Genomic DNA, 18,239 nt, shown 5'->3' with positions numbered 1-18,239 from the left:
TCTTTGCCTATTATGACTTGGCTATTGTTTTGCGAGCATCTGGATACCCTCTTGGCTGAAGGGAATTTTTCCTTGGGTTTATATGTTTTTTGAAATATTAAAAAGTTTATTTACTTTTTTCAGTGAAAGTTGTTTTTAAGAGCTTTTTTTTCATAATTTAGCCTAAAGTATTTTTTCAAAGTTCACATAAGTGGTTTTTTTAGTACAAGTTGTTTTGATGAAGTTATTTTGGCAGAGATAGTTTTTTCGGGATCTCAATTTATAACAAAATTTAATCAGATTTTTTATCATATTTTAACAGATTTGATTTTTTTGTTTTTACTTTTTTTGTTTCATGACTTTGTTTCAAGATAATCATAAATTAGTGAGGGCACGTTTTGTTTGAAGAGTAGTTGGATGGCGTTTAAATGAAATTTCACTTCGAATCGTTTCCGGAATTCTTCCGGTTATGTTTTTTTTTAAGAGCTCTTCACACATTTTCATGATTTTTGAAGTCAAATTGGAGTGGTGATTTTGGGCACGCCGAAACAGGAAATGGAGCGAAAAAGCGAGTGGTTTTGCGGCGTAAATTTTTTTCGCTCTAATTTTAAAGTAGAGTGAGAAAACGGTGTTTGAACAAAAATTCGGTTTCTCGGTAGTGGTTTTTTGTTCACATTCGGCAATTTCACTCTGATTTTTACTGTTTTTTCAATTTTTTGGATCGGATTTTTTTCTAAATAGTTTTCCCAATCCATTCACAGCTCTTTCTTGGCCTAATTTTTTTTGTTTTAATTAAATTTTAATTTCTCGCTAGTGGTTTTTTTGTTCACATGCGGCATTTTGACATTGATTTTCTGTTTTTTTTCTTATTTTTTTGATCTGATTTTTTAAAAATGGTTTTCTCAATTCACTCATATTCCATTCTAGGTCTAGTTTTTCTGTTTAGTCAATAAAAATTCTTTGAATTGTACGTCAGGACTTGTCCTGCTATGTTTTTTTTACTTCGTCGAATAAAAAAATGTTTCGCTTTACCTCATTTTGCCGCTTTTTCAACATTTTGCGTGAAATCTTTTTGACTTCTCTAGGCTAGTTTCTCTCTTCTCTCATTCTGCTAAAAGTGATTTTGAACATCAGTTGCTCAGCAAAGCAATTCAAAATGAACAGAGTCAGTATAAAAAATTGAAGTCAGAAGTAGAAACGGGATAAACCCATAAAGCCAAATTTTAGATGCCCGCTATTTGAACATCGTTCCTTTAAGTCTTAGTTACCATCTCTAATGCTTATTGGTATTGATAGTAACCCTGTAGCCTCTCTCTAAGAAATTGAAGTATGCTCAAATACGAAATAAATATAATCCATCGAATTAAATCGGACTTAAAAAATATTTTTGTACAAAAATCTTTTTTTTTTCATTACCTTCTATTCTTTCAATCCCAATCATGCTTATTGGAATCAACGGCGGCTATTTTCCGGCAATCTGCCGGGTATGTTTTTAATTGCTCTCAAACGAAGTTACTAGCAACTTTTTTAGTCCTACGGTCTTTTATGCTGTTTTCTGACGCTTTTAACTTTGTCCTCAAAAATGGGATAAACAGTTAAAGCCTGGAGCTTTACTAATCCCGTTATACAATTCATCGGAGCTCCTGAGAAGACATAAATTAAAGGTGTAGACATAAATTAAACACGAATTAACGCCACCACCCCCTATTCTTGCGTTCCATCCAATTCCACCCAACCCTCAAATGCGTTGTCCTCTCCCCACTCCCCCTTACATCTTTAATTCGCCCGAAGTTAAAGGCTATGTTCAGGAACATTGGCCCTCTTTGAGTTTTCAGAAAACCTTCATCAGATAATCGGTAGTAGCTGTGCTTCTGTGATGTCAATTTCTATCGTCATTTCAGTCTGACTTTCAGAGGCGGTGAATGTCGTCATCATCGTCTGTAGCGTCACTTGGTGGTGGTAGTGGGTGGGAGGAACAGCTGCTGAATGCAAAGATCACATGTCTCAATCAGGATGGACGAATTAAAGCGCACTTCCAGCTGGACCAAAATACAGAGATGGCTGAAGAGTATGACACACGCAATGGGCAACTACTTCTCAGGAAATGGAGGTATCTCAATTAGTTAATATTTACAGGTATCAGTATCCTTGTAGTTATTAATTGCTTTCGAATGGAGTTTGAAGCAATTTTTGTAAATACGTTACTCTTTTCTTTTTTCAATGCATAATTTGTGCTTGACAGTTTTTGCGCTTTTGTTCTAGAGCATTCTTTGACTCCTTGAGTGATTTTTCACACTTCAGTTCTGCATTTTCTAGTGATCGAAGTTGCTCTCACTCCGAAATAAAGTTTGTTGCTAAAATAAAATCGATTAACCATACGAAATAATCGGGTCCTGATAGTTGAGTGGTTAATGATTTTGTTGAGAACTCCGGAGGTTGGGGTTTGAAACCCTACCTCTTCACTTTTTTTCACCGATAAAGAAATATCTAATCTACAGCACCTGAATTAAGTTGCCCCGCCTGTCGTTCGAGAGCAATTTGTCCGACGTTAGTTAGTTTATGTTTGAAATAAGTGAAAGATGTACAATATGACTTAAAAAATATCTTGTACGGATGATTTATTACAGGCGGAAAAGTACATTGGGTGGTGCTCCAAAGGCTTGGGACTACGAGATAGGCGAGGATGCGTTGAAATCTGTATCTTCGTCCGAATTGCCTGGAGGAAACACTTTGGATCTATACGAGAGCAATTCCAACCCCATTTGTGTGGCAAGAAACACAAAAGGTATCGTCACATCTTTCTACTTAGCATGATCGGCAATTGTATATACTTCGTTATCGGTATAAAAAATTTGGCATTCATGATTAATAATTGAGGCTTGAAACCGATTTTGATCTTTTATGGGTCGAAGTTGTCAAATAAGCTGTCACTATTATGCTTCAATATAGTTCTTACAGCACGGTGACGCGATTTTGGTCATCTTAGTATTTTAACTACTCGAAGAGGAGTTTTGGCATTCTACTGATTTTTTTAGCTGGAGCATATTTGTTCATGACTTCAACAGTCACTTCTTTGTTTTCGACTGTGGACTTTTGTTTTACAAAATTAATTTCTGTTTCGCACTCTGTGTATGGGTTCAAACAGTTATGATTGACTTTAAAATTGACTTACTTTCTAATATATACTAGTGAGAAGCCGCTGGTAATGTTCGAGGCTCATTTTAATTTAAAAAGCTTTAGATTATTTTATTTTGACCTTTTATGAGTACTTTTACCGTTTTTCCTCCCTATACCCGAGCCGAAATTTGTCACTTTCTGTGCTACGCTCAAAAACGTTTTCACCATCTACACTTACTCGCTTCCACGTTGACCTCGAACATCATTAGTAATATTGCGTGAGAAAAGTTTTGTCTATTAAAAATTTTGTTATAGTAACAATACTTTGGGTTTTCTTCTTTTTAATGGCTGCGACAGCTGAGCGGTGCTATTTTTATTAATAGCCGCAAAGCGATAGCTGAGGCTATTATTGGCGTTCTCTTGGCTTTTTTACAATTCAAAGAATTTGAATTGTATTGGGGCGCTGTCTTTTTTTTAAGATCTGTTCACTTTTGCATGATTTTTGAAGTCGAATTGGAGTTGTGATTTTGGTCACGCCGAAACAGGAAGTGGGGCGAAAAAGCGAATGGTTTTGTGGCGTGAATTTTCCTCGTTCTAATTTTAAAGTAGAGTGAGAAAACTGTTTGAACAAAAATTCGGTTTCTCGCTAGTGGTTTTTTGTTCACATGCGCAATTTCACTTTGATTTTTAATATTTTTTCAATTCGTTGGATCGGATTTTTTTCTAAATGGTCATCCAATCCATTCATGGCCGTTTTAGGCCTAGTTTTGTTTGTTTGAACCAAGTTTCCATTTCTCGTTGGTGGTTTTTTGTTCACATTTGATTTTTACTGTTTTCGTTTATTTTTATCTGATTTTTTCTAAATGGTGCTCCCAATTCACTCATAGTTCGTTCTAGGACTAGTTTTTTTAGTCAATGAAAATTCTTTGAATTGTACGTTTTTTATTTGAATTCAAAGAGTTAAGGTCAAGTGAGTGTGTTCAAGGTCAAAAGAACTTTCAAAGTCTCAACAAAATTGTAGCCAAGAATTACCACGTGACCTAACAAGAATTGTAACTTTCAAAACGACAAGTTTGTTTCCGTTTGGATTCAAAAAGCTATACATCAGCAAAAAAAGCGTTGAAGCAGAGCTTCATTAGTAATCGAATACATTGAAATGAACTTGTAATCATTTCTGGTCCGCCGAACAAAATCATAGGATGTACCTTAGAATTAGAGTGAGCAAACGCACGCGGGTTAGGAACAGCTCGCATTAGACATTAGATTGTCTATCGGGGGAGGTACATAAGACTAAGATAGGCTAAGTTGGGGTATCAAAAATAAGCTAATCATAAAAAAGCGGACAACCACTAGATAACCATCCCCCTCAGTTCATTTAAGTTGATTAACTTAAATTTAATGACAGGTTGATTAACCTGGGTCCCGGAACAAGAGTTATCTAGTGGGGGAACAAATAGATGCCAAGTGTTTCTTGAGTCATTTTTTTTGAAAACCAAGGAGGGCAAAACCGTCACACTAGGTAGCATTAATCGTCCCCTCTGCGGTTCTAAGACTAAGTGTAACGTTTTTCGTGTGTTTTTTCGGTTGTCTTATTGGTCGGGGGGACAGATAGTGGGGATCTTCTTGGTTTTTTTTGTTTACATCTAGCAACAATCATCCGCATCAAAGACACCCAAACCAAAGACCGACACAGCAAAAAGAAAGACACAGCAAATACCAACACAGCAAAGAACAACAGAGCATAGGCAACGAAACAGCAAAGGAAAAGCAACTAATTAGTCACCAAAGCCACAGACAAAAGACAAAGCACCAAACAAAAGTCTTCAATAATGACAGAAAACTTCGAGAGATTGAAAAAGTCAAGAACAGGCCACCGCACCGTTGCAACCAGATTAAACAACGAAGCCAAAACAATTACAGATAGACCTGGACAAAATGTCAGTGAAGAGGAGCTCACACGACTGGAACAAATCTCGACATTGTTGACAAAAAAACAGTTGTACTTGTCAGACATGAATCAGAAAGTTCAAAACTTAATCGATGACACCAACAGATGAAGAAATCGAAGAATCGGAAGATTACGACGACAAGATAGGACAACATGTTGACCTAATCAACCGCTTTGTCATGTACAAAAAAACCCCAGCCAGAACTTCAACACCACGATTAGCAACTGGACCACCGTCCATCAACGTGAAGCTGCCGAAGCTGGAATTGCCAGCTTTTTGTGGAGACTAGAAGGATTGGAGGTCTTTCTTCGACCAGTTCAATGGAGCAGTGACAAGCAACAGCCAGATAACAGACAGTTAAAAGTTGCAGTATCTAAAAACATCAGTGAAAGGAGACGCCGCAAAGCTTTTGACCTCTCTCCAAATCACAGACGCAAACTTCAGTACAGCATGCGACATCCTGAGGAACAGATACGACAACAAACGTCTGATTCTACGAGCCCATGTTCATGCAATAGTTTCACAGAAGCCGGTAACAAATGAAAACCCAAAGGCACTTCGAGATCTCATGGAGACAATAGAAGAACACAGATTAGCGCTCAGCAACCTTGGACAGCCCGTGGACGATCAGGACATCTTTTTCGTGTACCTCATTGTAGAGAAATTGCCCGCCGAAACGAGAAAATGTCGGGAACTTTCAACACCAGGAAGAAATCCCCAACGCTATCTTAATATGAAAAACTTCATGGAAGAAAGAACACGCGCCCCTTGAAGCAGCCACACAGCAGTCAGCAACAGCTTTCGACAAGAAGCCCACAAGCAGCCCACAACTTCGAAGATTCCATTCACATATAGCCACATCAGCGACGTGTGAATGTTGCGACGAAAACCACAAAATTTATCAATGCCAAAGTTTCAAAACACTTTCAGTACAGGACCGAGCTCAGTTGATCCAGACAAAAGGACTTTGCTTCAACTGCCTACGCCCTGGACATCGAAGTGAACAATGCAATGGTTCAACTTGTAAGAAATGCAAACGAAAGCACAACAGTCTTTTGCATTTGGAAGCCAATAACAACTCGAGGACAGCTTCAACAGCGCCAACGGTTACAACTAGCAGCACGTCACCACAAGAAGCAAGCAATCAAGCTGAAAAAACAGTCAACAAAGAAAAATTTACAGCCGCAGCGCAGTCGCAGAATGAAGAAGAAGAAGAAGAAGTATTTCTTCCCACTGCAATCGTTTCAGTTGAAAACAACGGAAAAACAACTGAAATTAGAGCAATTTTAGACTCAGGATCCCAAAGCAACCTCATCACGGAAGATGCAGTACAACGCCTTGGATTGAAAAAAGAAAAAGCCGACGGCCGAGCCGAGTTTTTGGACTCGGAGTTCAAGAAGTCAACAACAGCAAAGGATCAGTAAACTTGATTCTGAAAACGAAGGACGAAGACTTCAATCAGCCATCCACCGTTGACTTGATAATTGGAGCAGGACACTATGAAGAACCGCTGATTGGAGACAAAAGAATCAAGGAGCCTCAAAAGCCAATTACCTACCGCCTATCTTGTTTTGGTTGGCTCGTGATCGGACGTGAGAGCCAACTTGAAAAGAAGAGTACTCAACTTCAGTCTTTTTTCATTTGTTCAGAACCAGACAATTTACAGCGATTCTGGGAAATTGAAGAAATTCCGACAATAACACAGTGGACATCAGAACAACAGAAATGCGAAAATCACTTCAAAAGTACCACCCGACGCAACTCAGAGGGAAGATTTGTTGTGAAACTCCCTTTCAAAGACTCCAAACCCCTTGGTGACTCGTACCATCAAGCGAAAAGAAGACTACGGAGCCTCATCTTCCGACTGGAGAAACAACCTGATGTATACAACAGATATAGTCAGTTCATTCAGGAATTCATTGAGCTTGGACACATGGAAGAAGTTCCCAGAAATAAAATTCATATGCCTGCCACAAATTGTTTCTACTTGCCACATCATTGTGTCATCAAGGACGCCAGCAGCACAACTAAACTCAGAGTCGTATTTGATGCTTCAGCTAAGTCAACCAGTGGAGTATCTTTAAACGACCGTCTCCTGGTCGGACCTCAATTTCAAAAGGATCTGTTTGGAATTCTGATTCGTTTTCGGTTCCATCAAGTAGCACTACCTTCCGACATTGCCAAGATGTACCGACAACTTCAGCTTGACGATGAAGACAAGGATTTTCACAGGGTTTTGTGGAAAAATCCAAATGACACAGAGGTGAAAACATACAGAATGACAAGAGTGACCTATGGAATAACATCATCTTCCTACCACTCAATTAGACCTCTCAAAGCCTTAGCAGACAGTTGCACCCACAGCAACCTCCGCCCTGCAATCAATAACGATATGTATGTGGACGATTTGCTAACAGGAGCCTCAGATGTTGAGCACACCACTCAATTACAGGACGAAATCATCGCAACACTGAAAACAGCTTGTTTTGATATACGAAAATGGACATCAAGTGTTTCGTCACTTGTTGAGCGATTGCCTACCAGTCTTCGCGAAACTCCAGACGAAATGATAATCAACAGCAACGACTACGGAGTCAAAACCCTTGGAATAAAGTGGAGCCCTGTTCCAGATCATTTCACCTTCACAGTTTGCCTGGACAAGGATTTTCCCACTACAAAGAGGAAAATATTATCGGAAGTCACAAAATTGTTTGACCCACTCGGATGGTTGTCACCAACAACAATTCAGTTGAAATTCTTCTTGCAAATACTTTGGATGGACAAGTTGACCTGGGACGAAACCCTATCGTTAAACATCCTAAAACAATACGGAAGATTTCGACTTCAGGTCAAAGAACTGGAGAAGATCAAACTTGAACGACGAGTTTTTGCAGCACCTTTTTCGTCATCTTTGGAGCTTCATGTGTTTTGTGACGCCTCAACCACAGCCTATGCCGCAGTTGTCTACGTGCGAGAGCACATGGACGACCGAGTGCACACACAAATGCTGACAGCCAAAACACGCGTTGCCCCAATCAAAACTTTGTGTCCCACGTTTAGAACTCTGTGCAGCACCTCTTGGAGCACAATTGTCTCAAGCAGTGAAAAGAAGCCATCAATGACAGCCGATTTCCCAACACCAAAGTCTTTGCCTGGACCGATTCACAAGTGACCCTCGCCTGGATTAAAGAAATCCCCAGGAAATGGAAGACTTTCGTTGCTAACCGAGTTCCCAAGATTCCGAGCATCATTCCTTCAGAAAATTGGAAGTTTGTACCAACAGAAGACAATCCAGCTGATTGCGCATCACGAGGAATTTCAGCCGACAAACTTCTTAATCACCAACTTTGGTGGAAAGGTCCCAATTGGTTGCGTCAAGACGATCAGTTTTTGGCCTTCATTGGATGTTACACCTCTCTGTAACGCCTCAACTGACGCTTTAGCCGAAGTAAACTCATCAGCCCAACTATCTCTAGTAACACAGCATCAGAAGCAAGACAACAGAATATTAGATCTTATCAGCAGACAAACTTCAATGTATTGACTTGTAAGAGTGTTCGCTTACGTCAAACTATTCACTCAACGACTACAAGCACGAATAAAGAGAAGGTCAAGCAACAATCACAGTCATTCGCTACCTGCAATTGATCATTCAAATACGTATCAAAAACCAAAAGCATTTTCCAACAAAGAGCCGCACGGGAATCTTCAACCAAAGTTCATACAACGATCAAGATCATCACCGTCTACAACACACGATAAAACCTCGAGACCAATCTTTAAACAACTTGTAACCAACCAGCAGGAAAACCCATGCGACGATTCGGGTTTCTCCAGCAACAATAGAGACGCACCTCATCTGCAGAATATCTGCTATCGAAACGATTCCCAACAACCACAGCCCCTTCTTCAGAGCAGCCATAAAGACCAATCCCTACAGCCAAACACTCATCACCGCAGTCAAAAAGCAGATTTGTACCCGCAGCCCCCTCTTCCTGTCGAGCACACAAAGGAAGAGCAATCTACGCAATGTTTGAATAGACTTCAGCAAACAACCGCTGAAATCCAGTCAACACTGACAGACTTGGTTCCACCAAGGCAACAAATACAATACGAATCAATGGAGGACAAATCACAGAACGAATCTGTTTTTGAGCTACAGACGGATTTATCAGCAAGTCTTTCATTGCCACCAACAAGCCTTATATCAACAGTTTAGAAGAAGCAACACATCAAAGCAAAAAGACAAATTGGTGTTTGTCATCAATTTTCCCCATCAAATCTCCGCTCAGCGAGAATAGCCCTTTACAGCATCATGCAACAGCTCTTTCTGCCGGAATTCAGGTATATAAAAGGATCAACAACACCAGAAGACTCAACTTCAAACCTACCAGTTGAGTCATCCAGCAAGCGTATCAAGAAAAACAGTCATCTACTCAGCCTCTCCCCATTCTTCGACGAAGACAAGAACGTCATCCGCGTTGGTGGTCGTCTTGCAAATTCCCCGTATAGCGTGGACAAAAAGTTCCCCATAATATTTCCAAAAACATCTCCACTAGCCGAGTTACTCATCCGAGAAAGTCATTTGAGAAACCTTCACAGTGGACCCCAGATGACCCTAGGTGACCCTTTTCGCCCTCCGACAAAAAGTTTGGATTCCTGGAGGAATTGCCAGTGTTAAAAAAGTCATTCACAACTGCAAGCCCTGCATACGATTTGACGCCCGCATACGCCAGCCATTAATGGGAGATCTGCCAGCAGAACGAATAGTTGAATCTTTTGCCTTCCAATTCACTGGGATGCACTATTGTGGACCGTTTTATACGAAAGATGCTTCGCGGAAACTGTAAAAATCATACGCAGCTATATTCATCTGTTTCACCACAAAGACGATACACTTAGAGCCAGTGGAAAATCTAACAAAGAAGATTGCCTCGATACCCTCGAGATTCACCGGAAAACGCGGTACTCCGCAAGCAATTTACAGTGACAATTCGACAACGTTCATTGGAGCCCGAGGAGAACTCGAATTCAGACGACTTCTCTGAGATGAAGAGTTCAAGGATCTCATTAACAATTTTGCGAGCCAAAACCACATCGATTGGTTTACATTACCACCCAAGACGCCACATTTTGGAGGACTGTGAGAAGCAGCTGTTAAATCTATGAAGCGCCATCTTTACAGAACGGTTGGATCGACTAAGTTTCATCCAGTGCTTTCATAACTCTCCGGACACAAATTGAGGCTATCCTCAATTCTCGTCCTCTTAACAGCACCATCAACCGACATCAATGATCCTCTAGCTTTAACCCCTGGACATTTCATCATCGGCAGACCTATCACAGCTATACCCGAGCCATCTTCACCAAAGAACAACACCTTGTCGCGACATTGGAGGAATAGAGACAAAATGATTTGTCAGTTCTGGAAGAAATGGAGTGTCGAATACTTATCTTCATTGCAGCAGCGGAACAAATGAAGGACAGAAAACGTACAACCAGCAGTGAACGATATTGTGATCATCAAAGAAGACAACACTCCTCCAATGTGTTGGCCGCTTGCTCGTATAATACAGACATTCGACGGTAATGACAACATTGTTCGTGTTGTTCAAGTGAAAACACAAACTGGAGTTTACATCAGACCAGTCAGTCGCCTCATACCCCTTCACCGAGAAGAACCAGAAGATCTTGGACATGAATAAGGGATTAAACTTTGAGAAACACCCGAAGATTCACAATTGGTTTGATCACACCTTCGACAATATGTACAGAATCAGTTTTGTATGAAATTGATAACATTTCTGGCGATTTTCACAAAAACCAAGTTGTCAGTTCAACAAAATCATCTTCTTTGTACCCTCAACTGTACTCGCAAGATAATAACAAAGGAAGCCCACAGATGTCACAATTGAACGAGTTCAAGAAGGCCGGGAAATGTTCAAGGTCAAAAGAACTTTCAAGGTCTCAACAAAATTGTAACCAAGAATTACCACGTGCCCTAACAAAGTCACAAGAATTGTAACTTTCAAAACGACAATTTTGTTTCCGTTTGGATTCAAAAAGCTATACATAAGCGAAAAAAGCGTTGAAGCTGAGCTTCATTAGTAATCGAATATATTACTAATTGAAGTTTACTTAAGAGCAGCTCATAGAAGCAGCAATAAGTTATACATATTCTGAATCAAAATTTAATATCTGATTTCTTAATGAAAAGACTATTTTTTAGTCTGTCTTTTTCAATCTTTTTGAGTTTGCAGATCTGCAAATCTATTGCGACTATTTTCTGGCAATCTGCCAGCTATGTTTTTTTTCTTGGTGCACGACTCTGCGAGCTATGGTGATCTTCGGCGGTTTTTAAATTGCTAAAGCGTCTCTGAAACAGGATCCATAAGTCAATGGGCACGTGAAATCGAGTGTTTAGTTCAATATGTTGTACAAAAGTTAAAAATAAGAGGAAAGGTAGAGTGGTTTGTGTTTAAGAATTATTCTGATAGAGAGAGCGAGAAAGTATGCGTGAATTTTTTTGTGATATTTGGAGTATTCTGTTCTTTTGCAGCTTTTTCAAAACAGTTTTGATAGTTTTCTCTTGTATTCTTTCGGCCCAAATGGAGCTCACACATATTTTGACAATAAATTTGATTTTTTGGAGTAATTTTTAACTGTGTTAAAGTTATTTTAGACTTCAAAATGCAATTTTGAAGTTTTTTTTGCCCTGTCAGGCACTTTTTTCTATGTTCACGTTTTTACAGATTCTGGTCATATTATTCGTTGCAATTAGTTTTTCTCTTATTAGAATTTTTCATATTCAGCTGGTTGGTTTCAAGTGTGCTGTAGTTAATAAGAGGAAACAATTGAATGTTTCATAGCTTGTGTTTATAATGAGATAATTAGTATCTGCTGTTTTATTTAAATTGAGTTTTTGTTTTTTTGCTCTGTTTTTTGCCATTAATTGCTCTTGAACGAGATTCATAGCAATTTTTGTAAACTGTTGGTTTTTTAATGAAAATTTTTTGCCTGTCTGTTTTAGCGTTTTTCTTCTAGAACATTCTTTGACTTCTCAAGTGACTTTTTCACGCTTTCGTTCTTTATTTTTGAGTGATCTCTATTGCTCTCACTCCGAATTAAAGCTTGCTGCTAATATAAAATTGGTTGCAGCATTGCATTAAGAAGGGCATGATATACGAGTAGGCAGTGCTTCTGGTTAGGGGTAGGGAGGTCAATGTTTGGAATACCGGTGTGGTCATATGTTTTCCACCCGCATGTCGTTCGTGAGCAATTCTTTCGACATTAGTCGGCTTATATTTTATTGTGCTGTAAACCTGTGAGTTGTCACTGACCAACCAAAAATGGAGTTCATTGTTTTTCGCCGTGAACTTTTTGAAATGTTGCTAATTGTAGAGATCGTTCAGTTTTTGGCAGATTTTGACTTTTACCCCGTATCATTATTTTCCTTGCTGTATGTATAAAATTTTCTGAATCCATTTATTTTGTCTTTCATGTGTGGTCATTGTTTTAAGATAAACATTATAGCGTTCGTTGAAAAACAAAATTTTTAATTTGAATCCAGTAGTATAATCGTATAAAGTATTACATGAGCAGGTAATTTCCTGGCTTGAATAATATTTTTTCGAATCAATTCTGGAGTCTTCCGGATACGTTATCAAATTCCTTATCAAGATTTTGTCACGACCATGCAACGGCACGCTTACATCAATTCAGGCTTTAATCATTTTGCAGTCTTTGGACTGAAGTGCGTGCGTAACTCCATTTTTTTCGACTTTTTTAGCGAGTCTTTGGTTCATTTTCCTCAATAGTTACCTCACTCTCAAAAATATTTCTCCTTTCTCAAATTGATTTCTCCTTTCTTAATCGGAGGAATGAAGGTCTCTTGAGGATATCCTAATTAAATTGAAGGTTATTTGAGAGCAGTTGACAGTACTAAGGTATAAATCGATTAAATACATGTAGTAGAACAGAAAATTTTTCCTTAATTTTTGTAGATCTCATTCCTTTCTATAATTAGAGTCTAAATGTCTATGAAGGTATCACAGCTGGTTTTGTGCAACCTGCCAGCTATGTTTATTGATTTTAGTGTGCGTGTGTGCGTGCGTGTGTTTGTGTGTGTGTGTGTGTGTGTGTGTGTGTGTGTGTGTGTGTGTGTGTGTGTGTGTGGGTGTGTTTTGGTCGTTGTTGGTCCTTGAATTAAAACTGTCTGTTGTTCCTGGTTATCTTTTTTAAATACTGCCAGTTATGTTTTTATACCATTTTTGTGTGATTGTTTCTTCGTCTGACCGATTTCACGTTAGTCCCTCGAAAACGGGTTAAACTGGTGAATCCTGAGCTCATCGCCTTTCTTAGAACTTTACTAGTGTCTAAGCGTGATTTCCACTGAAATTGTTGAGACGATTTAACGGTGTAGAGGGCAATTTTCATACTTCTATACTTACCTGTATATCCAATGAGTTCAGCTTGCACTATTTTTCGCTAAATAAGCCAAAAATAAGTGATGTTTAGTATCTAAATTTGATTTGTTTCGTGAAAATAGATAGCTTGGAATTGAAGTCTTAAAAACACTATTATTGTTTGAACTAAGCATGCTAATAATAAATCTTTAAAGAAGATCAAGAACTAATTATCATAATCAATTTTCTTTTTCGCGAATTCTTCAATGATTTGTTTGCAGATAACTTTGAGTGGAGGATACGCAACCTGCCCTACCCCTTAGAAGTATACGATGTAAATGTGAATACAGAAGAGAACAGGATTGTAGTGAGGACAAGTAACAAGAAGTACTTCAAGAAACTTCCCATTCCCTCCATGGACAGAATAGGAGTCAAACTTGTACAGTCTAATGTCAGATTTGCTCACAGTAATAACACTCTCGTTGTTCATTATAGGCATCTGTTTCCTTTCGTTACAAGTTAAGTGGACAGTCTGACAAAAAAATCCAATTAGAGCAATTCCCATGGCCTGGCTTAATATATTCAATTCAGTTCAACGTAGCATCCGTATGCATGGAAATTTAAAACACTGACGTGCACATTTTAAAATGCCGAAAGTCTGCAGTGCCAGAAGTTAAAATGCCAAAAGTTGCTACTTAGCCTGAAGTTGACTATCGTCATTTTAAAACGTGCGCGTTTCGTGTTTTAAGCATGGTTAAGTGATTCTGCATAAGTTCGAAATTCTGACTTAATATCTCTAACCGCTTCGCGGTTCTCGATAAACGCCAGAATTTCACAGTGAATTCAAGCAGATTCACTTAACCATTACTTAATTTTCATCTGATTTTTAAAATGGCTCTCTAACTTACATGACACAATGCCATTTTACCCAATGCAACTTTACTTACTGCTAATTCAACAATGCTGTTTGATATTCATTCAATAATCGGGTTAAAAATTAGCAGTCGCTATTAAGGATGTTTTATACATCAGCGGGCAATACAATCCCATGTTCGGTTATAATAGTTTCATATCAAGTCATATGCGCCATTTATAATAGCCGCGAACCGATAGCTGAGGCAATTAAAATTCAAAGAATTTGAATTGTATTGAAGCGCTGTTTTAATTGCTCTCAAACGAAGTTTGTAGCAATCATTTTAGTCCCGTTGGTCTTTTTTAATGCAATTTTTCGCTTGTCCGATTTTTCGTCTGACGTTTTTGACTTTTCGTCCTCAAAAACGGGATAAACAGGTAGCGCCCAATGGGCATTAAGTGCTCTTAGAGCCCTTCAGCTCACTAGCCTCCAAAAATGCGATTCACAGAAACTGTTTTGAAGACATACTTATGGAGTGAAGGGCGGTTCTTAGAAGTTGACCCCCCACAACACCTCACCTCCCACATCAGCCCCCCTCACTCACCCCCCCCCCCCCCCAGTACCCACCCCTGCACATCGTTCAGGCCGTAAGGGCCCCGTGCAGCCAAAGACCCTCCCCCACTGTTGCCCCCCTCCCCCGATACACCCCCGCTGTGCTCACCTGACGCCCCTTTTATTAAGCTAAAGCTAGCCTCATTAAAACGCAGCTAAATACTGACAAAGCCAACCGGTTGTTTGAGAGTAATTCGCCCGACGTTAGTCGGTTACGTTTTTTAAGATCTGTTTGCATATATTCATGTTTATTTAAGTCAAATTGGAGTAGTGATTTTGGTCACACGGAAGCAGGAAGTGGAGAGAAAAAGCGAGTGGTGATATTTTGCAGCGTGATGATTTTTTACCGGAATTTTAAATTAGAGTGAGAACGCTGGTGGATTTTTGTTCCCATGCGGCATTTTGACGTAGATTTTTACTGTTTTTTTCTACTTTTTGGATCTGATTTTTTCTATATTGTTTTCCCAGTCCATTCATAGTCTATTCGAGCTCTAGTTTTTGTTAAGTCGATGAAAGTTTTTTGAAATGTAGGTCAGGACATGTCCTACCATGTTTTTTTTGTTAACATGATGTTACGACCATATGACCTCACAAATCTGCTTTTTGTTCATTCCTTCATACAATTTCAACTAAATTGCGAGCGTGTTGTCATTTTCCACTATTAATGGCGAATGTTTTTTGTTCTTTCCTGTGATTAAGTTTTTGGTCGCACGTGACTTAAAAATGACTTCAAAAAGCGCCTCTCTTCAAAAATGACTCTCTCAAAAATGACTTCAATCTGAAATTGACTTTTTTGCTTTAATTAAAATAAGGTAATAATTGAGATAAGGTCAAGTGAGTGCATGTCACTATAATTAAATGGTATTTGAGGGCAGCTAATAGAAGCAGCAATAAGATAAACAGATTTTAATCAAAAGTTAACATCTCAGCATTTAAAATGTTTCTTTTTGGTCTGTTTCTTTTACTATTTTTTTGAAATTGCAGCTCTACAAAGCTATCGCGGCTATTTTCTGGTAATCTACCAACTATGTTTGCTAAATAGTCGTTCTGGTAATTTTTATAATGGGATTAAACAAAGTTGGCATTGGGTATAATGGCGTTGGGTAAATTGTCCAGACACCCTTAAATTCTATTCAAATTAAACGACCTCCCGTCCCAATTGCGAAAGAGGAGGAATTTAGATTACTAAAAAGACCAATTTCGTAATAAAAAGGAAACAGGCTTTGCTTTGTAGGAAACCTGTAGAGGTGATAGAACTCGAGAAAAGAGTATTTGCTAAGTTAAAGAGTCTGCCAGCTGCTGGAGACGCGGGCGCGGCTGGAGGAATGGGAGCTAGTCCAGGCGAATGTGCCCAACAGTGAAGAGTAACTGGACCTGATGAAATTGGAACCCTCTTCTTTCCTTTATTTCGGGCTGATATTGTAACATATTCACTTCGAACTCCTCTTGGAGTTCCAGTAAAAGTAATGTGATTGAGATGCCATACTGAAAGAGTGGATTGATGCCTGTGTCGGCAATTAAATCAGTCGACCAGTGAAAAAGGCAGCAGCCCAATTAGTCTTTGAATTAGAGCTTTTCGTATTGAGAACGTTTAGGCCACATCTCGAGCGATACACAGTTTCACAGTAATGACCTCTGATTTTTGCCTTGATTGGTGCTATTATATGTTGCAGCTAATGTTAGATTTTTCTCAATTTTTCTTATAAGAGAGCGCTTTGCGTTTTTGAGGACAAGCGCTTATGATCTCGGGCTTCATTTCTGAACCGACAAATACAGAGCTTGCTGATGAATTGTTAGTATTTGTATTCTAATGTCTTCATTTTTGATCTATTAGTGTCTGAACGAGTGAACATTTTGTAAATTGTAAAGCTGTATATTGTATCATGTTTTTGTTTCGAGTTTGCGCTTGTTCGGAAACATTTTTGGAATTTGTCGAGATTATTGCGTGATTAGTTATTTAACGTGTGCATGTGACGTCAGTTGCGTAATGTTCAAACCATAATGAGCGTCAATTAGCGTCGATTTCACTTCGAATTACAAATTCTAGTCAACTTTCTTGTCTCCTTGTTAGAGCTAATCACTACTTTTATCTCTTTAATTATTGGTGCTCATATGTTTTCAACAAAACTGAACTAGTTCCTCATTCGTGAGCGTTTCCCGTCATTTCCTCAGTATTTCCAAGTTTTACCTGCGAGAGAAATAATTTCTTTGGCCAGATTTTTGTTGTTGTTAAAGTTATTGAAGAAACCCCGGTTGTAAAGAATGTTTTTCGGACACTAGAGTTTTTTTAAGGAGATTGTGTTTATTTTGACGACCGAAAATTGTTTGCGATTCGTAATACTTGCCAATAGGGTTGGCTGAAACTACGAAGACTTTATCGCAAATATAATGGGGAAGCTTAATTTTGTTGCATACTTCACTCTTTCAACATTTCCCCACAAAAGGTGCTTACAGTTCCGCAGTGAGTTTATTTTGGAGGAAAAATTATAGGCGTGATTATTACCTTTTTCAGCCATCTGTTTCATATTCTTGATCTTGTCGTATCTTTTTGTATCAAAAATGTTTTGATATAATCAGAACAAAATGTCGATTGGCTAATTACTTTCTGTAAACTTGAGAATTATGAAAGGCGCCGTTGTTTTTTCAATTGCTCGCAGCACAATATAAAAGTTTGTAGCAATTTTATTAGTTCTGTGATCTTTTTAATGCAATTTTTCGCTTTTCGCTAGACCTATTTTTCGTCTGACCAATTTGACTTTTAATCCAGAATAAACCGGTAACGCGCAGAGGTCATTAAGTTCATTTAAATCCTTACGCCTAACCTGTGTCTAAGAATGCGATTTACCAAAACTGTTTTGAGGAGACATTTTTATGGCGCAAAGTGCGGTTCTTAATCTTGAAAGAACGTTTGACCCACCAGTCATCCCCGACTCAATCAATCACCACCCCTCCAAGCCCAGCCGTCGTCCCTCCTCTGCCTGGCGGTTGGGAACCCCACTGGTTCAGCCATCCCAACCCTACCCTTCCCCTAATCGCTTGGCCCCCCTTCGCCCCAGCTGGATTCTACCAAAGCCAACCGCTGGTCGGTCGTGTTTTCATTCAGGAGAACATTTTACTACTTAATTGATGTGATTTCCCTTAAAATACTAAGCCGTGACTTCTTGGTTGCTGCATTTGTTCTGAACCGAATAAGAAAAATTCTGAGTTTTGTTGTTTTAAATTGGGTAATTTTTAATGGCCGCGTCAGCTAATCAAAATGCTATTATTTTAAAAGTTGGCTATCAAAATTTGTGAATTGGAGACGACCAAATTGGACGAAAATTG

At 38.9% G+C, this 18,239-nt stretch overlaps 1 protein-coding gene across 2 annotated transcripts; it reads left to right on the top strand.

Moving 5' to 3' along the window:
• The first annotated feature begins 1,896 nt into the window (after nt 1-1,896).
• On the top strand, nt 1,897-16,796 carry LOC142337329 (protein DPCD-like). Of its 2 annotated transcripts, none has more exons than XM_075386538.1 (4): nt 1,897-2,089; nt 2,607-2,764; nt 13,732-13,917; nt 16,150-16,796. In XM_075386538.1, the coding sequence occupies exons 1-4, from the start codon at nt 1,902-1,904 to the stop codon at nt 16,158-16,160; spliced, it is 543 nt and encodes a 180-aa protein (XP_075242653.1). In that variant the 5' UTR covers nt 1,897-1,901; the 3' UTR covers nt 16,161-16,796. The 2 variants fall into 2 exon arrangements, with proteins under 2 accessions (XP_075242653.1, XP_075242652.1); XM_075386537.1 differs by having other exon boundaries at nt 13,732-13,945.
• Nucleotides 16,797-18,239: the final 1,443 nt, after the last annotated feature.

The sequence above is a fragment of the Convolutriloba macropyga genome, chromosome 3 (genome assembly GCF_964194025.1).
Source record: "Convolutriloba macropyga chromosome 3, txConMacr16.3, whole genome shotgun sequence".
Classification (NCBI taxonomy): domain Eukaryota; kingdom Metazoa; phylum Xenacoelomorpha; order Acoela; family Convolutidae; genus Convolutriloba; species Convolutriloba macropyga.
The sequence above is the reverse complement of the archived record's forward strand: the minus strand, read 5'-3'. Positions and strand labels throughout refer to the sequence as shown.

Excerpts from the sequence above, each read along its gene's own strand:
- LOC142337329 (XM_075386537.1), top strand. The coding sequence starts at position 1,902 with ATGTCGTCATCATCGTCTGTAGCGTCACTTGGTGGTGGTAGTGGGTGG. Across the intron at positions 2,090-2,606 it reads CTACTTCTCAGGAAATGGAG|GCGGAAAAGTACATTGGGTG; the intron begins GTATCTCAATTA and ends GATTTATTACAG. Across the intron at positions 2,765-13,731 it reads TGTGGCAAGAAACACAAAAG|ATAACTTTGAGTGGAGGATA; the intron begins GTATCGTCACAT and ends ATTTGTTTGCAG.